Source organism: Crocodylus porosus, unplaced genomic scaffold (genome assembly GCF_001723895.1).
Source record: "Crocodylus porosus isolate Cpor-Errol unplaced genomic scaffold, CroPor_comp1, whole genome shotgun sequence".
NCBI lineage: Eukaryota > Metazoa > Chordata > Crocodylia > Crocodylidae > Crocodylus > Crocodylus porosus.
Genome location: NW_017728909.1, coordinates 50,908,800 through 50,929,485, shown reverse-complemented (window position 1 = coordinate 50,929,485; position 20,686 = coordinate 50,908,800). Strand labels below are relative to the sequence as shown.

The following is a 20,686-nucleotide window of genomic DNA, read 5'->3' as shown; positions in this document are numbered from 1 at the left end:
CTGATCGTAAAAGGCCACCGGGTTGGTCTGACAAGACCTGCCACTGATGAACCCATGTTGGTTGCCCCTAAGCATGCAGTCCCCTGCTGGCCCCTCCTGAATGCGTGCCAGCATAATTTTCTCGAACAGCTTGCCCAGGATCGAGGTAAGACTAACCGGCCTATAGTTTCCTGGGTCCTCCTTCCTCCTTTTTTTGAAGATGGGGACCACGTTGGCCCTCTTCCAGTCCTCCAGTACCTCACCAGAGTACCACGAGTGCTCGTAAAGCCGTGCCAGGGGACTTGCAATGACCTCGGCCAGTTCCTTTAGAACTCTAGGGTGGAGATCATCCGGACCGGCTGACTTGAATACGTCCAACCCCTCCAGAAGCTCCCTAACTAAATCGTCGCTAACCCGTGGCCTGGGTGCGTCTCCCGAGGGAGCCCAGCAGGGAGATGGCTGTTCTGGTCCCTACTTAACAAGACGGAGGCAAAGAAATTATTAAACATGTTAGCTTTGCCGTCTGGTGTGACTACCAAGTTTCCCAACGCGTCCTGCAAGGGCCCCACATTACCCAGGATCTTCTTTTTACCCCCTATGTATTTAAAAAAGGACTTCTTACTGTCCTTAATCTGGGAAGCTAGTCCCGGTTCCATCTCTGCCTTGGCCTTCCTAACTACCCCCCTACATCCCCGAGCAACTAAAGAATAGTCTCTCCCTGGTGATGAGTAGGAGTGACCTCATGTGTAGAACTATTATTAGAGCCAGACAAAACATTTTCTGAAGATTTAGTCACTGAAAAATACAGTTTTGGGCTACTTGAAACTCTGAAAATTTGGGTCAAATGCAGCAACATGGTTCTGGTAAAAATGAGGAAGGGATTGTTCAGACTTTTGTTCCCCATCCTAGTGACACTTTCGTTTTTGTGAATTATCAAAATTATAAGAAAGCATTACAATGTGGGGGGGGGAAAAAACAACCCTGTTTTGTTTGTCTTGAATTTGTTTTATACAGTGCCTAGTACAATGGTGCTGGGGCCTTTAGAAGCAGTTCTGTTACAGTGCTATGAAATAACCTTTCTCTTGCATCCAAAACATTTTTTTCTTTTTGTTTTTCCAGACTAACAGAAAATTGGTTCAGTATTTGGTTCATCCAGAAAATCTTTTCTTTCGTTTTAGTTCAGCAAGCAAACCAAAAATCTTATTAGCACAGCTTGGGTCTTTCATGTTTTTCAAATAGCCTCACGTGTGGATGACTTTTACATGGCATCCTGCAGGGCCTTACTGGATACACCCTTCCTGTACTTGTATCACGCGATAGTTGAGTGGGTAGAGCAATCTCACTGGATTTTTGGAGTCTGGAGGCTAAATTTACAAACACCTCTAACTATAGTTCCAGTCATTTTATCAGAAGCATCCTAATCTAGATGAAAGTAATTTTATCTATTTGTGATCATCTCTGAGACGTATGCTTTATTTTCTAGTGTACAACACCTTTTCCCCCAAAATCAGCCCTCCAAATTTTAAGCTTAAACTGGCTTAGTTGAGTTAATTGCCATGCATTCCAGGGACAAACTTGTCAGATGAGGAACTGATGCAGTTTGGATAGGCTATGCGTATAAAGAGCTATCCTGTTACTTTTTTGTTTCAGTTGTTGATTTGGATCAATTACTGGCCATCTCAAATGTGGCATCTACTTTATAGCCTAAGAGTCAATATTATTAATGGGATAAGATTTTTACTTTTATAAGGCATGAGTCTAAATTTGGATCATTGTTAGGAATGGTCAGGTACACAGAATTAACACTAGTCAGCGGATAAATTGAGACTGCAGCTTGTGGTCTTGTAGTTCCAAGCCTACATCGCTTTCTGTAATGCAAAGCATTGTAATTGAAGCTGATCTTTTTTTTTAAATTGATGTCCAGAAAAAGCAGTATCCAAAACAAAATAGTTTGTGCAAACAGAATGTGATTTTTGTAATGAAAAGAAAATTTAGAAGCAAAGAATTAAGGGAGAAGAAAAGTCATTTTAAGCTTTTACTTTATATTTTTCAAAACACATTTGAGCACTTTTTCCTAGAAACCTTCCCAATTCATTGTTGGAACTTGAAATTTATTTTGGCTCATCTTAATTTAATGGATTTTTTTTAAAAGTTGCATATTAAATAGGAGCTAAAATGCAATTGTCCTGCCATCTTGGCCGTAGAAAGAGGTCATTTTTATGCCATGTATGTAGTTTGCTTTTCTATTTTATGCATTAGAAATTACTAAAATAGTGGATAAAAATAACCATGTGAAGATTGTTGCTTTACGTAAACAGTATTAGGTTTTAGCATTAGCATTTTGCAGCATATGATTTATCCTGGCACATCTTCAGGGCAAAATTCCTATAGAGTCAAATGCCCAAATTTTGTTCTCCTGAAATTTTGGAAATGGTTATACCACGAACACTGTGTTACAGAAATAGTTTCCAGGTATAGACATAAGTATTTTTAAATGGCATTGATGATGTGGCTAGCTGCCATTTTGAGGCTGGGAGGGGGAAGAGAGAGAAGTTTGAGAGGTGGTGGAGCTGAAGGGCTTTACTTGCTTTACTTTACTTACTTTGTGTCCGGTGGGGAAGTGAAAGGGCTTCCCCTGCTGCAGACTTTAAACCCCAGGTTTAAACTTGGCCCTGGACCCCAGACAGGCCTTGGTCTCAAACCTGGGACTGTTCAAGGTGGGGCTGACATTTGCCTGATTTTTAAGTGCTGTGCGCGGGGCTGTGGCATCTGACTTTCTACTTGACAGTACAGGGAGAGCTTCAGATGATGATAATGGCAGAATTGGAACCTGATTCCTGATCCCAAAATCACATCTCCTCCCATGAACGTGTGGCATGGCAGGAGGCAGAATTGCTGGGATTAGAGATCAGATCCTATTGCACCATTAAATAATGTGCTGGGAGCCTGTTTCATCTAACTTGCCTTCAGAATGAGATGTTGGTCATTATGTCTTGAGGCACCTAAAATATTAATTGTAAAAAATTGTGTAAGTATTATTATATGATTACTTCCTCAAATCTAATCTCAGAAATGAACTGTGAAGTTATTACTAACCTTCATTAATTGCCATGCAGCGGGGAGAGCTATTTGCCCAGATTTTACTTACGTTTCATGTCTTGTCATAAAGAAGTAAGGCTGGAAGGGTCCTTGAGATCTAGTCCAACTTCATTTGAAGCATTCACAAAAAAGAAAAGGCCTTATGACATGAAAAGAGAAAATGGGATGCTGTAACTGGTCGCATCTTTTTTTTTGTAGTTCTTTGGGGTAGAAAAAGTGGATCTATTTAGGATTTTAAAAAATCTTTCAGGATGTAAATATTTTCTGCCGTAAATAGGAATACATACAGATGTTGATGCCTCCACTAATTCAGAAATGGAATATGTTGAAGGATGAGGATAAAGATCTCTTCCCTTTACTAGAGGTAAATGTTACAAAGTGTTCATTTTTTTTTTTGTAATCTGTTTACTGTTTATTCTGTTTAACAAAACTGTATTATATATTGTTGAGGTATATCCTAAAGATGTTAGTTTTAACTATTTACCTAGGATAATAGAGTCAATAAAAATACTTTCTTTTATGAAATGTTCACTTGGGGGGATGAAGGGAAAAGAGTAAAAATCTGTATTGTGGAGATGGGGGATCATTTCTGGGCATTGCTTCATGCTGGCTGTAAAGAATATTTGGGGGTTTTTTGTGACCTAGAAATAATTTTTGGGACTCTCTTCTCCCCAGGTAAAGATTTCTAGGTTGGTTTTACCTAGTCTTCAAGGACTCTTTAAATTCAGGGTTTTTTGTGCATGTTGTCCTGCCCTCTCCCCGCTTTCCTTTTTTTTTTTTAGTGAACTTTTACTCAAATAACTTTTATTTATGTAAAACTTTGTAGAGAGATCCCTATCAGCCAGTGCTTCCCAAACTTTTTTCCTCAGCGTCTCTGTTTCCTCAGCATGGCCCCTTACTCCTAACCCACTGGACCCAGGGCCAGGGTCCACAACCCACCTTCTCCTCCCTCCCAGCAGTGCCTGAGCCCCAGCTGCCACCCACGGAAGGCAGCAACTGCTGTGGCCAGAGTGGAGTGTGGAGCCTGGCTTCCTCCCTGTCCTGTCTGCACCCCTGCAGGCAGTACTACCAGAGCTGAGCCCATGGTGGGGGAAAGGATACAGGCTGCCTACTACAGGCTTGGGGCTTCCTGTCCTGCTGTCCTCCCCCTGGGGGCTCCGTGGCCCAGTGGAGAGGACCTGGTGCAGGAGGAAGGAGTGCTGCACTGCTATGGCTGCCAAACTGAAGCGCCCCCTACTCGCCCAGCAGCAGTGTGAGCTCAACTCCATGCCACCACCGCTGCTGCTGTGCCTCACCTTGGCAGTCATGGTGGTGCAGCAGTCCCACTCACTGGGCTGCAGGGGTGGCTCCTGCCTGGAATTGGTCTGGACCGGCTCCAGTCCCATGCCCCACTGTGGATGCAGAAATCTCAGGGAGTACATTTATCATGACCCCATTCGCTGATGTTGTGTCCCCGTTTGGAGTCATGGCTCAGTTTGGGAACCACGGATATGAGCCATTTTTTGGGAACTAACTTGTATTTCAGAAGTCTGAGGTGCAAAAATTGTTCGGTTGTTCATAACTACTAACTTCCATAACTAATATGTAGAAACATATGAAACAACATCTACCCAGAATGTTTACTTTTTCCCCTTCTGTCTTTTGTGCTTAAATAAAAAGATGAGTGTAAGATAGCGTAAGAACAGGCATACATTTTTTATTCCTATGTGTTGCTCTTGTATTCTAGTGCCTGTCTTCGGTTGCCACTGCCTTGCAATCTGGCTTCCTTCCATACTGTGAACCTGTGTACCAGCGTTGTGTAAACCTGGTACAGAAGACTCTTGCACAAGCCATGGTATTTTCCTATTATTTTTCTCAGGATTTGCAGAGTATCTCCTAAAATCAATATGTTTAATGTCATAAACTGGATGAAAATAGGGATTTTTAGTATACCCCTTATATTTTAGATGATGTTATCATAACTGAGGCAATCTGTGACCTGTGTGTATCCTATAGAGACCTCATCGTGCTTCATTTAAAATGTGTTCTTTAATCAATGTTTTGTTACAGTTGCACAATGCTCAGCCAGATCAATATGAGGCTCCCGATAAAGACTTCATGATAGTGGCTCTTGATTTACTCAGTGGCTTGGCTGAAGGACTTGGAGGCAACATTGAACAGCTAGTGGCTCGCAGCAATATCCTGACATTAATGTACCAGTGCATGCAGGTGAGAGGAGTAATACTTTAAAACTCTGAGATTTAAAACAAACAAACAAACCACTAAAGTTGGCTGCCTTTTTTTTTTTTTTTTTGTAGGATAAAATGCCTGAGGTACGACAGAGTTCATTTGCCTTGTTAGGTGACCTGACTAAAGCGTGTTTTCAGCATGTTAAGCCTTGCATAGGTATGTTTTTGTGTTCCTTCAGTTTTCTTTTTCATATTATAATTAAATAAAGTTGGGTGGTCATCTATTGTAGATCACATTTATATAATTTTTTTCTGTGATTTAAAACAGATGCTTTAATGTGGCCAGTCGCCATTAATGTGGCCAGTTCCCATTAGCTTGTGTTTCTGGGGAGGGAGCAGGCAGATAGAGGGGGTTATCCTGAATCAGAGTATCTTAGAGTCCTGGTAAAGACTGCTACAGTAAAGACCTTAAAGCTACTTTTCACTGGCAGGAAAATGAATGGTAGATCATAGGCAGCAATTCTATTCATCCCTATTTCTGTGGGGCTTGTTGGGCAGCTTGATGTGGTATAAAGCAGTTAAATTTTCCTTACTTTTACTACCACGAATGTCTGGCCCTATGTCTTGCTAAACTAATGTTTTTTTAAAAAAAAGGTTTTCCCAATTTCTTAAACTACCTGAAAGTGTATTTCATAATAGTTTTTATACTGTGATGGTTGGCCTGTGTAGCTCAATTGCTGTGATCTGGAATGTTCTGGAACTAATGCAGTTTGTTTTTGTTTGGTGTTTTGAGAAATAGCATTCCTGAATTTATGCACTTCAGTGCTTGTTTTAACAGGATCTTAATTATTATATTCGGGTGCCTGAACTAGAAGCACATGTGAAAAGCTTAACTAGAGTTTGTTTCCTTTGCTTCAGTAACCCTTAGTCTTTTAATACACTAGCCTCTTCCCTTCAGTAGGGTCATATACCATAAAGACTCTTAAATCTACTTCAGACAAGTTATTAAACTTGCTAGTAGATTTTTATATTTTAATTCATTATTCTTGATTTAACCCATATCTTTCTAAACTGCCATGAAGGCAATATTATTAGAAAGAGCCGGTTGCAAAGGTGTGACTCGTGACATGCCTTCTTATATAATAAGTCTTTTCATCTAACTTTTGGATTTGGGTCAGATGTCTTGTATCTCTTTTCCCAGTGCATGGTGTTAAAATAGTGACTATGTTATGGCCAGGTACAGACATTACACTTATACAGGTATAAGCGATTGGAAACTGTCTATATTTGTAACAGAACAGAAATTCAGCACACTTGAACTGGTTAAAAAATGGCAGAACCCCGTTAAGACTTGCCTCCCACACCAAAGGGTAAGCATGTGTTCTGTTTGCCACTGATCTGAATTATGCTGCTTATAGAAAGCTGTGTAACTTGGATTGATTCCACCTTGGGCTTTGTAAATGTCTGTACCTAGCCTATGTATCCAATCTTTTTCTGCTTAACAAATCAACTGCTTTACATGTGATGCCCATTGCTGATGTTTAGTGGTAAAAGTATCTAGCTTCTTGCGGGGTGTGGGGAACGACTTTAATGCAACTTTACTATCTTGTCTAATCTACATGAGGCAGTCCATTCATTTAAAACATTTTCCCACCTAAAACTATTTATTTATTGAGAAGTTCTACTAGTGGAGCCAGGCAGCTCTATTATCTGTGTGGTTGTAAAATTGTTGTTCTTTCTAGCTGATTTCATGCCGATTTTGGGAACCAACCTAAATCCCGAGTTCATTTCTGTGTGCAACAATGCCACGTGGGCAATTGGAGAAATCTCCATTCAAATGGGTAAGATTTAGTTTTCTCTGAGTTAAGTTTAAATGCTGTCACATTTCATGCTTTTATGAATATGGTTTAGTTTAGCATAATACTGTCAACAGAAAACTTTTACTTGTCCTGTGCTAGTTTTTGAAAATCAATCTAACCTTTTCTGATTTCTCTTTTTCTTTTTGGCTGTTTTAGGTATAGAAATGCAGCCTTATATTCCAATGGTGTTGCACCAGCTTGTAGAAATAATTAACAGACCCAACACACCAAAGACGTTGTTAGAGAACACAGGTACCCTAAACTGAACCATTCATGATGAAGGGAATTATGGAGTTCTGTTTTTAAAATAAATAAATAAATGAATAAATTGCTTAGGGAAATCAAAACAGAACTGTTGTGTAGTTTTAACTATTTGGCTTTTATAAGCAAAAGCAACTTTATATTGCAGAAGTTTTTACAAGTCTCAGTCTTTGAGTAAACCATCTATCATATCTAGATTCTAATTAATACTCTTGTTAATCTAAATACCTTTCAAATTTGATTTGTATTCAATCTGACAAATGTATACAGTAACACACACAAAGAATTAGAAGCTTTATTTTACCAGTGGGTTTTGATATATTCAGTGCAAGTGCATGCTTATATGTGTACTGTGTATATATGTCTAACTTTCAAAAGCTTAAAAAATTGGCATATATAAAAAGAAAAAATGAAAAATGAAAGATCAGTGAAAAATTAAAGTAGAATCATTTTACATAAAAATCTAGATCTGTGATGGGTAAATTTACTATGAGAGAATTGAAGTGGAAACATGTATAGTTGTTAGTTCTTAATTACTTGATCAGAAATTATGAGAACTACTATAATGATGGCATGCATGTTTTATGTTCTGGCCATTGATTATGGCCTTAAGATTGGGAGCTGTCAGCAAGTGTTGTCTTAATCTTGAGTTTCTGAGGCTTGTTTCTTTTGCATTTTTAGATGGCATGTTCTTTTATAAAGAGCGCCTTCCATACTACAGAAGAGTTAAACAATGTTTTTTCTGTGTGTCTTTTAGTATATTTACTTTTTCCCCTTTTCTTAATAATTGAGTATCTACAGTTACTGATACTTACTTCCCTCTTGATGAGGGTACCATAGAGTTCAGGCTAACCTCATGTCACTGACATTGATTTTGAGTACAGAATTACAGCTAAATTCAGTGAGAGAGTAGGATAAGAGACACTGAAAAAGAACACTTTATTTCAGTGCAAGTTTATCCCCAATATTTGGTGAAAATAATAAATGTAAAACTTTTTTTTTTTTTTTTTTTAAAGCTTAGTATGGAAGGTGAGCTTAATAAGAAAAATACCTGGTTGTTTGACATATGGGTACTGCTTTTATGTAAAAAGACATCATTTTTGAGCAGCTGCACCTTATGTGAAAGGCTGAAGAATATTAATACTAACCGATACTTTCTCCTCATATTTTTTGATGTAGTACCTGTACCTGACAAGCATCCAGTGCTCAAGTGCTTGTTTCTGTTAGTGTTACAGAAATTATAGAAGCATCCAAACATTAATTTTCTGTTTTATTCTTTAATAGTTAACTTAAATGTGGATGCATAACTGCAAGTAAATGTTGAATGTGGTGTACTTATTAGAAGTTTGTTGTGGGATATCACGCTGCATATTACAGTATGCCTGGCACATTATTTTTTCTACTTAGCCTAATATTTAGCAGCGCATGCTAAGATGCCAGCTAAATGCACACAGGTGTTACATATTGTGCTTTTTCTGAATTTGTTTCTCTTGGGATAATTATGAAGAGCCACATTCAGTAAAAATCATCATTTCATAGAAAATGAAAAGGTGGCATAAGCTTCAGCTGCTGCCACCTCCTCTTTGTGTAGATTTTCAAAATATGGTAGATGGATAGAATTTATCAAATATGGCTGGCTTACTCAAGTGTTTTCTGATGTAAATAACTAACATTGTCTTACGTCAAAATGCCACTAGTATTAAGTATATTAAAACTGGCACTGCTATAGGATTGCCTTTTAAAACTAATCCACAAATTTTACACGCTGTGAATTTATTGAAGATAGGGAGAAATAAAGAAAATATTATCTGACTGATGTGCTTTAACTCAATGTCATATGAACCAGCTTAACTTGAAACTTCTAGTATATCCTGCATCAAACTTTACAGGAGAGAGCATCATCTGCTTTATTGCATGTTTCATGGGATTGTTCACAAATGCCTGTTTAATTAGAGTGTTGCATAGTATGTCTTTTGAACATAGGTTTCCTTTCTCTGCCTCATATGAATCTGCTGGATTTTAGTATTATTCATGTAGTTTGCTTCAAGTAATCCTTAAACATTAAACCCCCACCCTCTCCTTTTTCTGGAAGATAAATCTTTGGCAAGTTGAGTGAACACCATTAAAACACACATGTGATAACTTTATTTCCAGTCTACCCCTTGCAACAAAAGCAATATGCTAAACTATCTGTTCAGTCAGATAAATTAAAAACTGCTTTTTCTCCTAATGCCTTTGTACCAGAAGTAAGTCTCCTTAAAAGAAAAATGGTTGCAAACAGTATATACGTCCAGATTAACTATACCATGAAAAACTACATAGACATCTTCATAACTGTAAATTAGTTAAGAAAAAATCTTGTTGCTAAAAATAATGAAAAAAATTAGTTTTAAAATATTTTTAATTAAAGGAGTTTTTCTGCTAGTACGTTCAGATGGCTTAAAGAACATACTCAAAGTAACTCCTCTCTAGATGTATTTTACTGTTGACATTTAATGTGTGTGACCTTTTAACTTCTGAAATCCAAATAGTGCCGACTGTTTAAAATACTGAGTCAATTATTTTTTAAAAAATGAAAAGGTGTAAGTGACTTTTTACTTAGAAATTCAGAAATAATATATTTGAGTGGATTGTTTTTTTTCCATTGATTTCTGAGGTGTGTGATTTGAAGGCATTCAGTAACTAAAATCCAAAGGCTCTTTGATTAGAAATTGTGTTTTTGGTGTTCTCTCATTTACTTTTTTAAATTTTTCTTTTGATCTTGGAGAGTATACCATATATGTTGCTGCCTCTTATCTTAGGGGGTGGTAATAAACAGCACTGGTGAAATCTTATGTTTATTATCATACACAGATTCTGTTGGTTTCTGTTTCTGAGTTATTTGTTGTTTTTTCTTTATTTTTTCTCCTTCCCCCTCATTTGCTCATGTCTTGGTTGGCGTTTGGTGGTGTATAACCGTGATTGCGTTACCTTAGCAATAACAATTGGTCGTCTTGGTTACGTTTGTCCTCAAGAGGTGGCCCCCATGCTACAGCAGTTTATAAGACCCTGGTGTGTATTATTCAATCTTTTTTTTTTAATTCATTTTTCTTCACTCTTTCTTTCTTTCTTTCTTTCTTCCTTTCTTTCTTCTCTCTATCTCACTTTTAGATATATTTTCAGTTGGTTACAAAATCACAATCCTTAATCATTGCCAACCATGTGACTAATCTTGTCCTATCAGGTTTGTGAGTTTTCAGTAGCACCGTCATGTATTCTTTATGTTGTGGCTAACGACTAATTTATGCATGGGATAAGATTGTCACATGCTTGCTGTGTTAAAAAGCTTGACTATGAAAGAGCATTTTAAAATCCACCAGAATGATAATACAATGCATGCGAATACTGTAAAAAATTTTAAACCGTGCATTACTTTACTTTAAAATTCAGTCTGAGACTTGAATTGCTGTAAGGAATACATGTTTACAGATTTGTTATGTATAAAATAGTTTGCTTGCTGCTGTAAAAGTTAAATAACTGTTCTGTAAGTGGTATCTGACATACTTCATACTGTCACAGTATACTACATGTATTTTCTAATACTGATAGCTCTTGTAGTGTGCATAAAAAGTTCAGTAGTATTTAATGGAATACAGGTCACGCTTTTTTTAGTAATTGTACCTGTACATAGAACAGTGTTTTAAGGTTGAGTTGATGTATGAGTTGACTTGTCTATAACATTGGAACTGAGAGCAGATAAGCTATGTATGAAAAAGATGCTAACACTTATGGTAAACACGCCTTCAGTGTGACTCTTGCTCCATCAAATACCGTATCTACTTACTTAAATTCAAACAGAGCTCCATTCTATTTTCTAATGTTCTTTTTCCCCCAATTTATCAGGTGCACCTCTCTACGGAACATAAGGGACAATGAGGAAAAAGATTCAGCATTTCGTGGGATTTGTACCATGATCACTGTCAACCCCAGCGGAGTAGTCCAAGTAAGATACTTGCATAAGCCTTGATTTTTCTTGATAGGTTCCTAAAACTAAAATTTAAATAGACAAATAATAATACACATGTAGGTGTTATAGATAATTATAGATATAGATCTATATATGTAAGGTTTTGAACTCTATAATTGAAGTATACAGAGTTAAGCTTATTTTACTTTCTTACTTCAAATATACCTGCATTTAAAAACCAGTGCTCCTTCCCTGCCTTCTTGTGGTGACTGTTCTTGGAATTGGAATGTGAATACTGAAGACACAAATTTAACTCCAGATGTTTTAGTGTTCCTTGCCCAAAATGCTTTGAAGTGAATTCGTTGTACCATGGGGTTCTATTTTTATGCCCATTCAAGAATTAAATATAAATAAATAAATAAATGTCTATGTATAACATTAGCCTCTTTGCAGGGCATATTCCTTTTAATAATGGAATGCTGTTCAATTGTTTTTATATTATTCAAATCATCAGCCCTTACAGATGTCTATTAGAAATTACATTTATATTAAGTATTGTAACACGTCTAGCTAGTAATATAAATGGTTGTCACTATTCATTGCATCTTTAAGCTTTATTGCAAAGATTAGAATTGATCTTTTCAGGTTTTTATTTTTACTAAATTTTAATAGAGTTTCAGTATCACGGTCATCAGTTTTCACCAAGGATCTGGGTTTTCTGTTTCCCACGGAAAAACAGAGAAAACCACAGATTTCCCATTTTTATCAGAGAAAACGTGGATTTTCCCTTTTAGAAGAGAAACCTGCAGATTTCCCCCTTTTGTAAAGAGCTCTGCAGGCTGACTGAATTCCAGCCTACAAGAGCTGTTTGCAAAAGGTGGGAAACCCTCAACCCTACCCAGCTGCAAACCCTGAGTTGCAAACAGTGCGCTCCCTGCCCTGCTGCCCTCCCTCAGGCCCTCTGGAGCGCAGCATGTGCGACTGGCGTGGCCAGGCACAGCAGGGCCATGCACAAAAGCTGCCTGTGCTGCCCTGGCCACACTTCCTCTGCGTACATAGGGGCAGTGCACATCTGCCCTGCCCCCACCCCCAACATAGATCTGAGGGAAGTGGGTCCCCCTTCCCCCAGGACTGCACACGGCTGGCTGGCTGCCTGCCTGCTGCAGGCTTGGGCAGGGTCAGCTCCCAGTGGCAGAGGGGGAGCCGGCTCCTGCTCCAGCAGCTGCTGCCTTCTGTTGGGGGCAGGGGGCTGTGAACCTGGGTCCCTGGCCCCATAGTCCTGGCAGCTGAGGCCTCCTCCAGGAGGGCTGCAGGGCAGGGGCTGTGGATAGGGGGCAAGGGGCACAAGCAGGGCTAGAGGGCCATGGGGGTGGGGGGAGTGAGGGACATCATCAGGGCTGTGGGGGTGCTGTAGGAAGGCATTTAATTTTAACCATGGATTTTGGGATTTTTATCAGAATCTGCAGTTTTTTATTGCAGAATTTGTGGGTTTTTTTATTTTTTTATACACAAAACCAGGATCCCTGGTTATCACTGTTAGTAATACTGTTGTTGCTGCTTTATTTTAAAACAAATGCCTATTTAAGAATTCATTCCTATTTTGACTTAGTAGTGAGAACAGCGTTTCTTTATTGCATGTAGTCCTTTTGCTTGTTTTCATCAGTATGTAATGTTTGGCTTACAGTGTGACCTGAATGCTAGGCTGTTGTGACAGATCTGTCTTTTGCCTTTGATCCAGTTGCCCATCAGTTTCCTCAGATGGGGATAATACTTGCTCCAAGGCTTTATGTATGAAGTGATCAACCATTCTGATAGATGGTGTTATGTATTGTATCATTTCTTTTTTGTGTGTATTTATATGTATACTTAGGAATTTTTATTTGTATGGTGTAAAGTTTGTTATTGCCTTGTTCACTGGCTAACCTGACAGCACTGTAAGGATGTGGTCAAGCTGGGGAAAAGCAGAAGCAGTGACTTGCATGCGCATCAGGAACTGGATGGCTACCAGCAGTGTACCCCCCTTGCACCCTAGCTCACATGCACCCAAATCACCATCAGGTCCCCCTTGCTTCTGCCAGTGTAGCTTGAGTGAGGTTATTTCAGATCCTTCTAGATCAGTGCCAGTGAAACTCCACTATGCAATGTGTTTATGCTCATATTTTTATAGGAGTAAGTTCTAGAGATGTCTAGGATTTGAAGTTTGTTTTTTTTAAATGTTGGACTTTCCATTTTCCTCTTGTGTCTAAAGTCAGCCCAGCTGAATACTGAGAGATGCAGATGGCTTTAAAAAAAATTTAAATAGGTAGTGCCTTGATTCATCTCTTAATGCGATCTAGAAACAAAAGCCACAGTTCTAAATAAAGGATACCAGAAGTTAAGCTTTTGATCCAATATTTTAAATAATAGTTAATTATTTAAATGCTAAAGTAATAAACTAAAGTTAAATGCACTGAACACTTGGTCAACAATTTCTTCTAATGCTGTGTGCACCAATATGGCAGCGGTGAGGTTCTTGTTGAAAACCTAGACAGAAAAATCAGAGTTCCATTTCCCACCTTCACATCCCCCCATGCTCCTAGGAATAAGGTATACCTGATTTATACTACATGGTTTTGCTGGCAGAATTTCATGATAGCTCAGCTCCCATGTGGCAGCAGAAACCCTAAATTCTGCTGACAGAGTAGCACCAGCTCTGTGAATGAGGAGGCAGGAACTACTGGGGTATGTGCTTTCCCCTGCCAGCTTCCCTGTGAGAGCTGCTGGCACCAGGCTTGTAATGACTAGCAAGAAAGATTGTTAAAAAGATGGTAATAAACTGTTTTGTTTTCCCAAGGCTTGGGACAAGATGTAGTAGGCGTTACTTGTAGCAAGGGAGATCTAAGCTGTATGCTGGAAAAAACTTTCTAATTAGGGAGTTAAGTGCTAGAAGAGATTAACAAGAGAGAGGTTGTAAAATCTTCAGTGTTTTAGGTTTTTAAGTTGAGGTTAGAGTAGCTTTTATTGGGGTTCCTTTAGGCAGGGATGATCACACCTTGAACTGAACTGGACTCCTGATGTTCCTTCCATCCCGTTTTCTCTGATTCTGTATTGTTCTTTAAATACAAATTTGTTGTTCATGTCAGACTTGAGGGCAAAGCATTTTTTTTCATGTTTTAGTTCATTATAATCTTTTGCAAGGAGCAGCTACAGTCTGTTTAAAATGTGCTTTCAAGTTTTGAATTTTGTCTTGATTGATTTGGTTTAGTGGGGAGAAGGCAGGTGTGATAGTCAAAGATGCATTATCTCCATGTAGTAAATGCAGTTTGTCGCAATAATTTTGGTAGAGCTGGTCAAAAAAGCATAACCAAAATGTTCCAACAAGAATGGCAGAGCAGTTATTTTTAATATGCTGGTTAATATAAAATTTAATTTAAAATTAGAAGGGAAAGAATGTTTTGGCATTTTTGAGTGGAAATTTAATTTTTTTTTTCATTTCTAAACTGTCTTGTATTAAAACAAGTTTTTTGTGTTTTGGAGGGTTTTTTTGAAAAACAGTTTGAATCTAAAAGGTTGAAATAGATTGTTTTAGTTGACCGTTCCCGTCCCACCCCCCAAATTTTTTTTTTTTTCTTTTAGTGAAAAACTTAAGAATTTTGGTTTTTCATCTTTCTCCAGAATGGAAATTTATTTTGAAATCTTAGTCACTAAATCCAGTTTCTAACCAACTTCACTATGTAATTCTATATCACTAGACTACATAAAAAATATAACTTGTCTTAAAGGTAGTTTAACTCCTCACCAGTCTGTGCCAGTAAAAAATCCTATATTCAGTCTCATATAACCTTCTAGGATAGTGAAACTTCATTTGTTGGCCTCTTTCTGGTAATATAAGCAAGATACCAGCTTTTACAGTAAATTGAATGTAGTGTTCTAGAAGAAAGTGTGTCTTTGTTTTTACTTTGTCATTCAGGAATGGTTTATGGCAACTGGAACATTTTTACATTTTTGGTCCAGTTTATTTATAGAGTCCTCTTTTAATCAACGTAGCCTAAGAGAGGGTTGATATAATGAAATGTAAATGTGGAGATTCTGAAATATGGTGTCATCTAATTATTATAGTTGTAGCCTGTTAGCCATATAAGCTGGATTTTTCCAGAGCCATAGCTGACTTGTGTGACATAGAGTGAGTACTCCTGGAAACTGTGCGTGTCCCAAAAGTGTGGCATCAGGAACTTCCTGGAGTGGCAGTTTCATGCACAGACAATTACTTGTGTTGTTCTTTACATTTTTAATTTTACTTTTAAATAAAGTAAAAACATGTGAGTTGAAGTTCAGGTTCCTGCACAGTTCATAAAATAAATCCATATACTATATTAATTTATTCCTTTTATTAATCAGAATAATACATTTGGAAATTCTAACCTGTGTGATGTTTAATCTTGTAGGACTTTATATTTTTTTGTGATGCTGTTGCATCGTGGATTAGTCCAAAAGATGATCTCAGAGACATGTTCTGTAAGGTAATGTTCACAATTTAATAGACTGTTCCAACTGTTTTGGCTCCTTTTTGTTTTTTCCTCTGCCTCACTATCTGTTTTTTCCTATATTCCATTGTACTTCATCTGTTATGTTTATGAAGAACCATGTAGGAAAAATATTGTGTCCCCAGTATTAATGCCATAAATCTGAATTTTGCTTAAAACTTTGCCAATCAAAAATGTGATTATATTTAATAACATACTGTTTACACTTAGTTTTTTAACTGAAAGGGAGTCAGCCATGACATTTATGCTTAGTATTGGCACCATGCAGCAAAAAACATTTTTACATGCGTTTTATACAGGTATATTTTTAAACTTCAATTATAATTCCTATTTCTAGAAATGGGCTAGAATTTTGTCACATCAAGTCACTTGCTTTATATTTTGATAGGTGGAAGGAGTAGCAAGTGGAGAAATCATACAGATAGGAAACTGTAGAAAATATTTACTTTTGGCATTCTTTTTTATCATAGTTGATTTTCATAGTTTGTCAAAACTAAAATGCTTTGTGCTGATCACTTGTCGTGCTGGTGTTGAGCAAAAAAGCCTCTCACATTTAACTTTTATAACGAAGACTGGCTAAGCAGAGATTTAAGTACTGTGGTCCTCACTTCAAGCATTATGGTCATAGGGAGTCCTATGGGAATAAACAGTTTCTGCTGGTATTAATGTCAAATTTGGATTTTGGACAACATCTCGCCAAAGCAGATGTTTGGAAGTGAATCACAAAAGACACTTTTGTGCCTGGAAATGTTAAAAGAAGAAACATTTGGAATAAAAAATGTGAGAGGACTAAGAAAGATACTTTATGCTGTTTTTGGTCCATTTTACTAAGCTGGCCTTGGGATTCTGGACCATCAGTTGAGACTTTGGAAGCTTGTTATTTATTGAAAATTCAACTTTTGGTAACTTTTTGGCTAAATCTGGCAGCAAATAGGAACTCCTGTTTACACCTTTACTTGTTTCCTAGATAGATTTTTCTTCTTTTAAAAAAAATTCCAGTTAAGTAGGCCAGGTCCAGTTGTGCCAGATCCTCTAAATATAATTACACTGGCCATCTAGTGGGGACCAATGAAGAAGGGGTATGTTTTGATTTCTCATTGTCTTTTCAAAGCATGTTCCTGGTGACAGATGATCTAAAGTTTCCTTTATATAAGATCTGAAGTTTTGAGGTCTGAGAAGGTACCTTTTTTCCCAGGGTTGGATGGAGAATATGTATTCTGCTGCAAAGTTGTGAAACAGCAAGAATAAGCCTATTCTGATTCTTGAGAGTCCTTGGATGAAGTTTCTAAGTCTTTCCTCCTATCCAGTGCCAATTCAGAGTGCCATGATGGTTGCTATTTGTTCCTTGAGTTTTACCCCTTACCGCATATAAGAGCCATGTAAAACCTGCTGTTTTGAATCGGTGTTTTCAGGATATGTATATGTTCCCCAACTTAGTGTCCCAGAGTTTCTAAAACAGATTTTTTGCTTAATGTTACTTTTTTTTTAAAGGGAGGGATCATCAAATTTATTTTCATTCTTTTGCCTACAACCACATTTCTGGACAATAATATTTGAAAGGGTCTCTTCTGTTTCTTCTGAAGTGGGATTTACCTTCATCAGAAGAAAACTGCTCTTTTCTTCCAATAGCTGGGTTATCCCTGAAGTATGGTAGGCTGTAGCATTTTAAATTTTGATTTGGCCTTCAGTTTTAACACTGAATTAAATAAAACCTCTAGGCATTGACTGAAGTCTTATTGACTGAAGGACTATTCACTGAAAGTCAAGATTCATTCATTCTTTTCACACTTTTTGCTTATGACACACAAGGATGTTTCAGTGAAAGAAATGTGAAGTTTAAATTTGGGCCCTTAGTTCTTAGAATCATAGACAGGGTTGGAAGGGACCTTAGGAGGTCATCTAGTCCAACCCCCTGCTCAAACCAGGACCCGAACTACATCATCCCAGCCCAGGCTTAGTGTAGCCAGGTCTTAAAAACATCAACAGATTCCATCGCCTCTCTGGGCAACCTGTTCCTAGGCTTTACTATCCTTCTAGTGAGAGTCTTTTCTAATATCTAATCAAAACTTACCTTGCTTCCCTTTTGTTCTGTCATTTGCCACCACTAGCTCCATCCTCTTTGGAACTACCCTTCAGGTAGTTAAAGGCTGGTATTAAATCCCCCCCTCAGTCTTCTTTTCTCCAGATTCAATAAGCCTCGTTCCCTCAACCCCCTCTCAGAAGTCATGTGCCCCAGCCCCCTAACCCTTCTTGTTGCCCTCTGCTGGACTCTTCTCCAATTTGTCCACGAATTTATGGAGGAAGGGTGAGGGATGCGAAACTGAACACAATACTCCAGATGTGGCCTCACTAGAGGGGAATAATCACTTCTGTTGATAGTTTACTTCTTGCTCCAGACATTCACATTTGGTAAAATGCTTGCTTTGGTTGTAGTTCCAGTTTTCTTTTAATTTGTTGTCCTTTTTTTAAAGCAAATACAGGTATACAAATCAAATACACGGAGAATATCTGAATTTCTATCTGCATATATTTATGTAGTTGTGTAAGAGTGCTCTAAAATGACCCTACCTGATGAGACATTTTGTATTAATACATTTTAGAAATATTTAATAAATATTTACTACATTTTTCCCTGCTCAAGTGATTATTAAATTTCTTTATTTCTCATTGCAATGAAAGTTTTAGCTAGGGAATTTGGGTAACACAGATCAAGGTCAACACTTCTTAGCCCAAATATAGGAAAATTTAGTGTGATTTCCTTCAGAAGATATTAATTGATCCAAAGTGTTTCACAGGCTTGAGACTTGAGATTCATTGTTAGAGGTAATATATTTATTTTTTACCTTTAGATCCTTCATGGATTTAAAAATCAAGTCGGGGATGAAAATTGGAGGCGTTTCTCTGACCAGTTTCCTCTTCCCTTAAAAGAGCGCCTTGCAGCTTACTATGGAGTTTAACCTCATGCACTCAAGCTGCAGTCCCATAATTAGAGGTAAGTTAAAAAAAATTAAATGTGGTTTAAAAATCTAATTGTTAAACAAGCATTATTACTTATGCTTACTAGTTAGTCACTGCATAGGCTATATTTATATAGTATTAATTTGTATTTGTAATATTAGTATAACACTAATTCAGTCTGGTACTTTTTTCTTGAGAAGAGTATCCCTTTGACTGTGGCAGCTGCAGTAACAGCTATTGCTTGTTGTAAAGTCACTCTCACTAAAGGTTACTTTTAGCCTTTTCACCTTTGTATCTTTTTGAAATTTAATGTGCTTGCTTTTACTGAGGAGGCAAGTGTCAGGCAAATCTCTATTTTTACTAATGCAGGCAGTAGTGGAAAATGCCTTTACCTTTTCTGAATAGTAGAAGCTGATGGAAGTTTGACGTTTGACAGGTATATTTGATCTAGAGATGCTGTGCTTTTATTGGCTTGGTAAAAACAGGATTGTATTTGACAGAATTAAGGATTTTACAGATCTGTTGTGTAAAACAGAACAAACAATTTCCCAGTATTCCTGTTGAAATCTGCATGTATGTGTATATACATAAAGCAGCAATTTCTGTTGAATAAGTAACATACAATGATTCAGATGGAAGTGCATGTGCATATATAACAATGTATAACTTAAGGTTTAATAAGTAGACTGTGAAATGTGCCCCATAAAGTAGTGTATTGAAGACCTTGAACTTTGAAGGAAGCTTGTTTTTTTTCATCTGATAAGTGGATGTGTGTTGTATAGTAAAAGTGGGAACATTTGCCCAGCCAGACAGGCACATAAAGAGCATGACCAGTGCACTGTCTGGCCTCATGAGTTTTTTTCTCATTGCACACTACCTGATCCCTTCATTGAATAACATTACCTCTCATGTATATGCTGATGCATGATTTCATTCACTGTAGGAATATGTACCAGATGTTAATAAATTTAACCTTGCAGCATACCACTTTACATATATAGATGTATAAAGGTTATATACTTGCACAAGGGAGCCTGTCACAGAATTGGAATTAGAATTAAAGTTTCCCAAGTCCCTGGTGCGGTCCCTTAATCACAGATCTATTTTTCAACTCGCATCAGGGACATGTTTCATTCTCAACTTACAGTATACTACTGCAAAAAAAAAAATAACCATAGTTGATGTATATCGTGGAACATTCACTATGCAGCCCTGCTTCATCTGTTGTCTGAGGTGTACATTGTATGTTCTAAAGGATGTTTTTGGTAATCGAGTTATGAGGCACAATTCAGCTTGTACATGCAGCCTTTAAAATGATCTTACTGCTTTTAAGGCTAAAATGAGATCATAGGAAAGCAGCACTTGAAGGGACCTTATGAGGTCAAGTCTAGCCCCCTCCTTGACAAAACCGTCCCAACCAAGTGTCTGACTAACCACATGGACTCTGTTCGTTCAATGTACCTTTTTAAATGGAATCAAGGTAAAAACTGATTTACATAATTTTCTGTGGCAAATAGATGACATTTTGCAAGCCAGTCTAAGACTTTTTATAGAGTCAGGTTACTATAAGGCCATCTTCTGTTAGTAACTCCTCATGTGCATTTCTCAATGCGTTGCTGGGTTCCTGAAAAATTATATCAAAAGTGAATAGATCTGAAGAACTTAAAATTTGAAATGTGATTATAAAAATGACATTTTTAGTTTCTGTTTTTGTCTCAGTGCCTCCATAATAAATACAGGCATACCTCGGAGATATTGCGGGTTCGGTTCCAGACCACCCCAATAAAGCAAATATCGCAATAAAGCGAGTCACACGAATTTTTTGGTTTCCCAGTGCATGTAAAAGTTATGTTTACACTATACTGTAGTCTATTAAGTGTGCAATAGCCTTAT

The 20,686-nt window shown here is 37.6% G+C and overlaps 1 protein-coding gene across 6 annotated transcripts in view; it reads left to right on the top strand.

Annotated features, from left to right (window-relative positions):
• Nucleotides 1-20,686, top strand: part of TNPO1 (transportin 1) — a 116,558-nt gene that overhangs the window by 88,938 nt on the left and 6,934 nt on the right. For all 6 annotated transcript variants that reach the window (XM_019532274.1, XM_019532272.1, XM_019532270.1 and 3 more), the window contains 10 exons: nucleotides 3,356-3,442; nucleotides 4,805-4,912; nucleotides 5,128-5,286; nucleotides 5,376-5,463; nucleotides 6,989-7,087; nucleotides 7,262-7,357; nucleotides 10,342-10,417; nucleotides 11,249-11,348; nucleotides 15,737-15,811; nucleotides 18,685-18,827. In XM_019532274.1, the coding sequence (XP_019387819.1) occupies nucleotides 3,356-3,442; nucleotides 4,805-4,912; nucleotides 5,128-5,286; nucleotides 5,376-5,463; nucleotides 6,989-7,087; nucleotides 7,262-7,357; nucleotides 10,342-10,417; nucleotides 11,249-11,348; nucleotides 15,737-15,811; nucleotides 18,685-18,792 (996 nt within the window). In that variant the 3' untranslated portion in view covers nucleotides 18,793-18,827. The remainder of the gene's footprint in view (nucleotides 1-3,355; nucleotides 3,443-4,804; nucleotides 4,913-5,127; nucleotides 5,287-5,375; nucleotides 5,464-6,988; nucleotides 7,088-7,261; nucleotides 7,358-10,341; nucleotides 10,418-11,248; nucleotides 11,349-15,736; nucleotides 15,812-18,684; nucleotides 18,828-20,686) is intronic.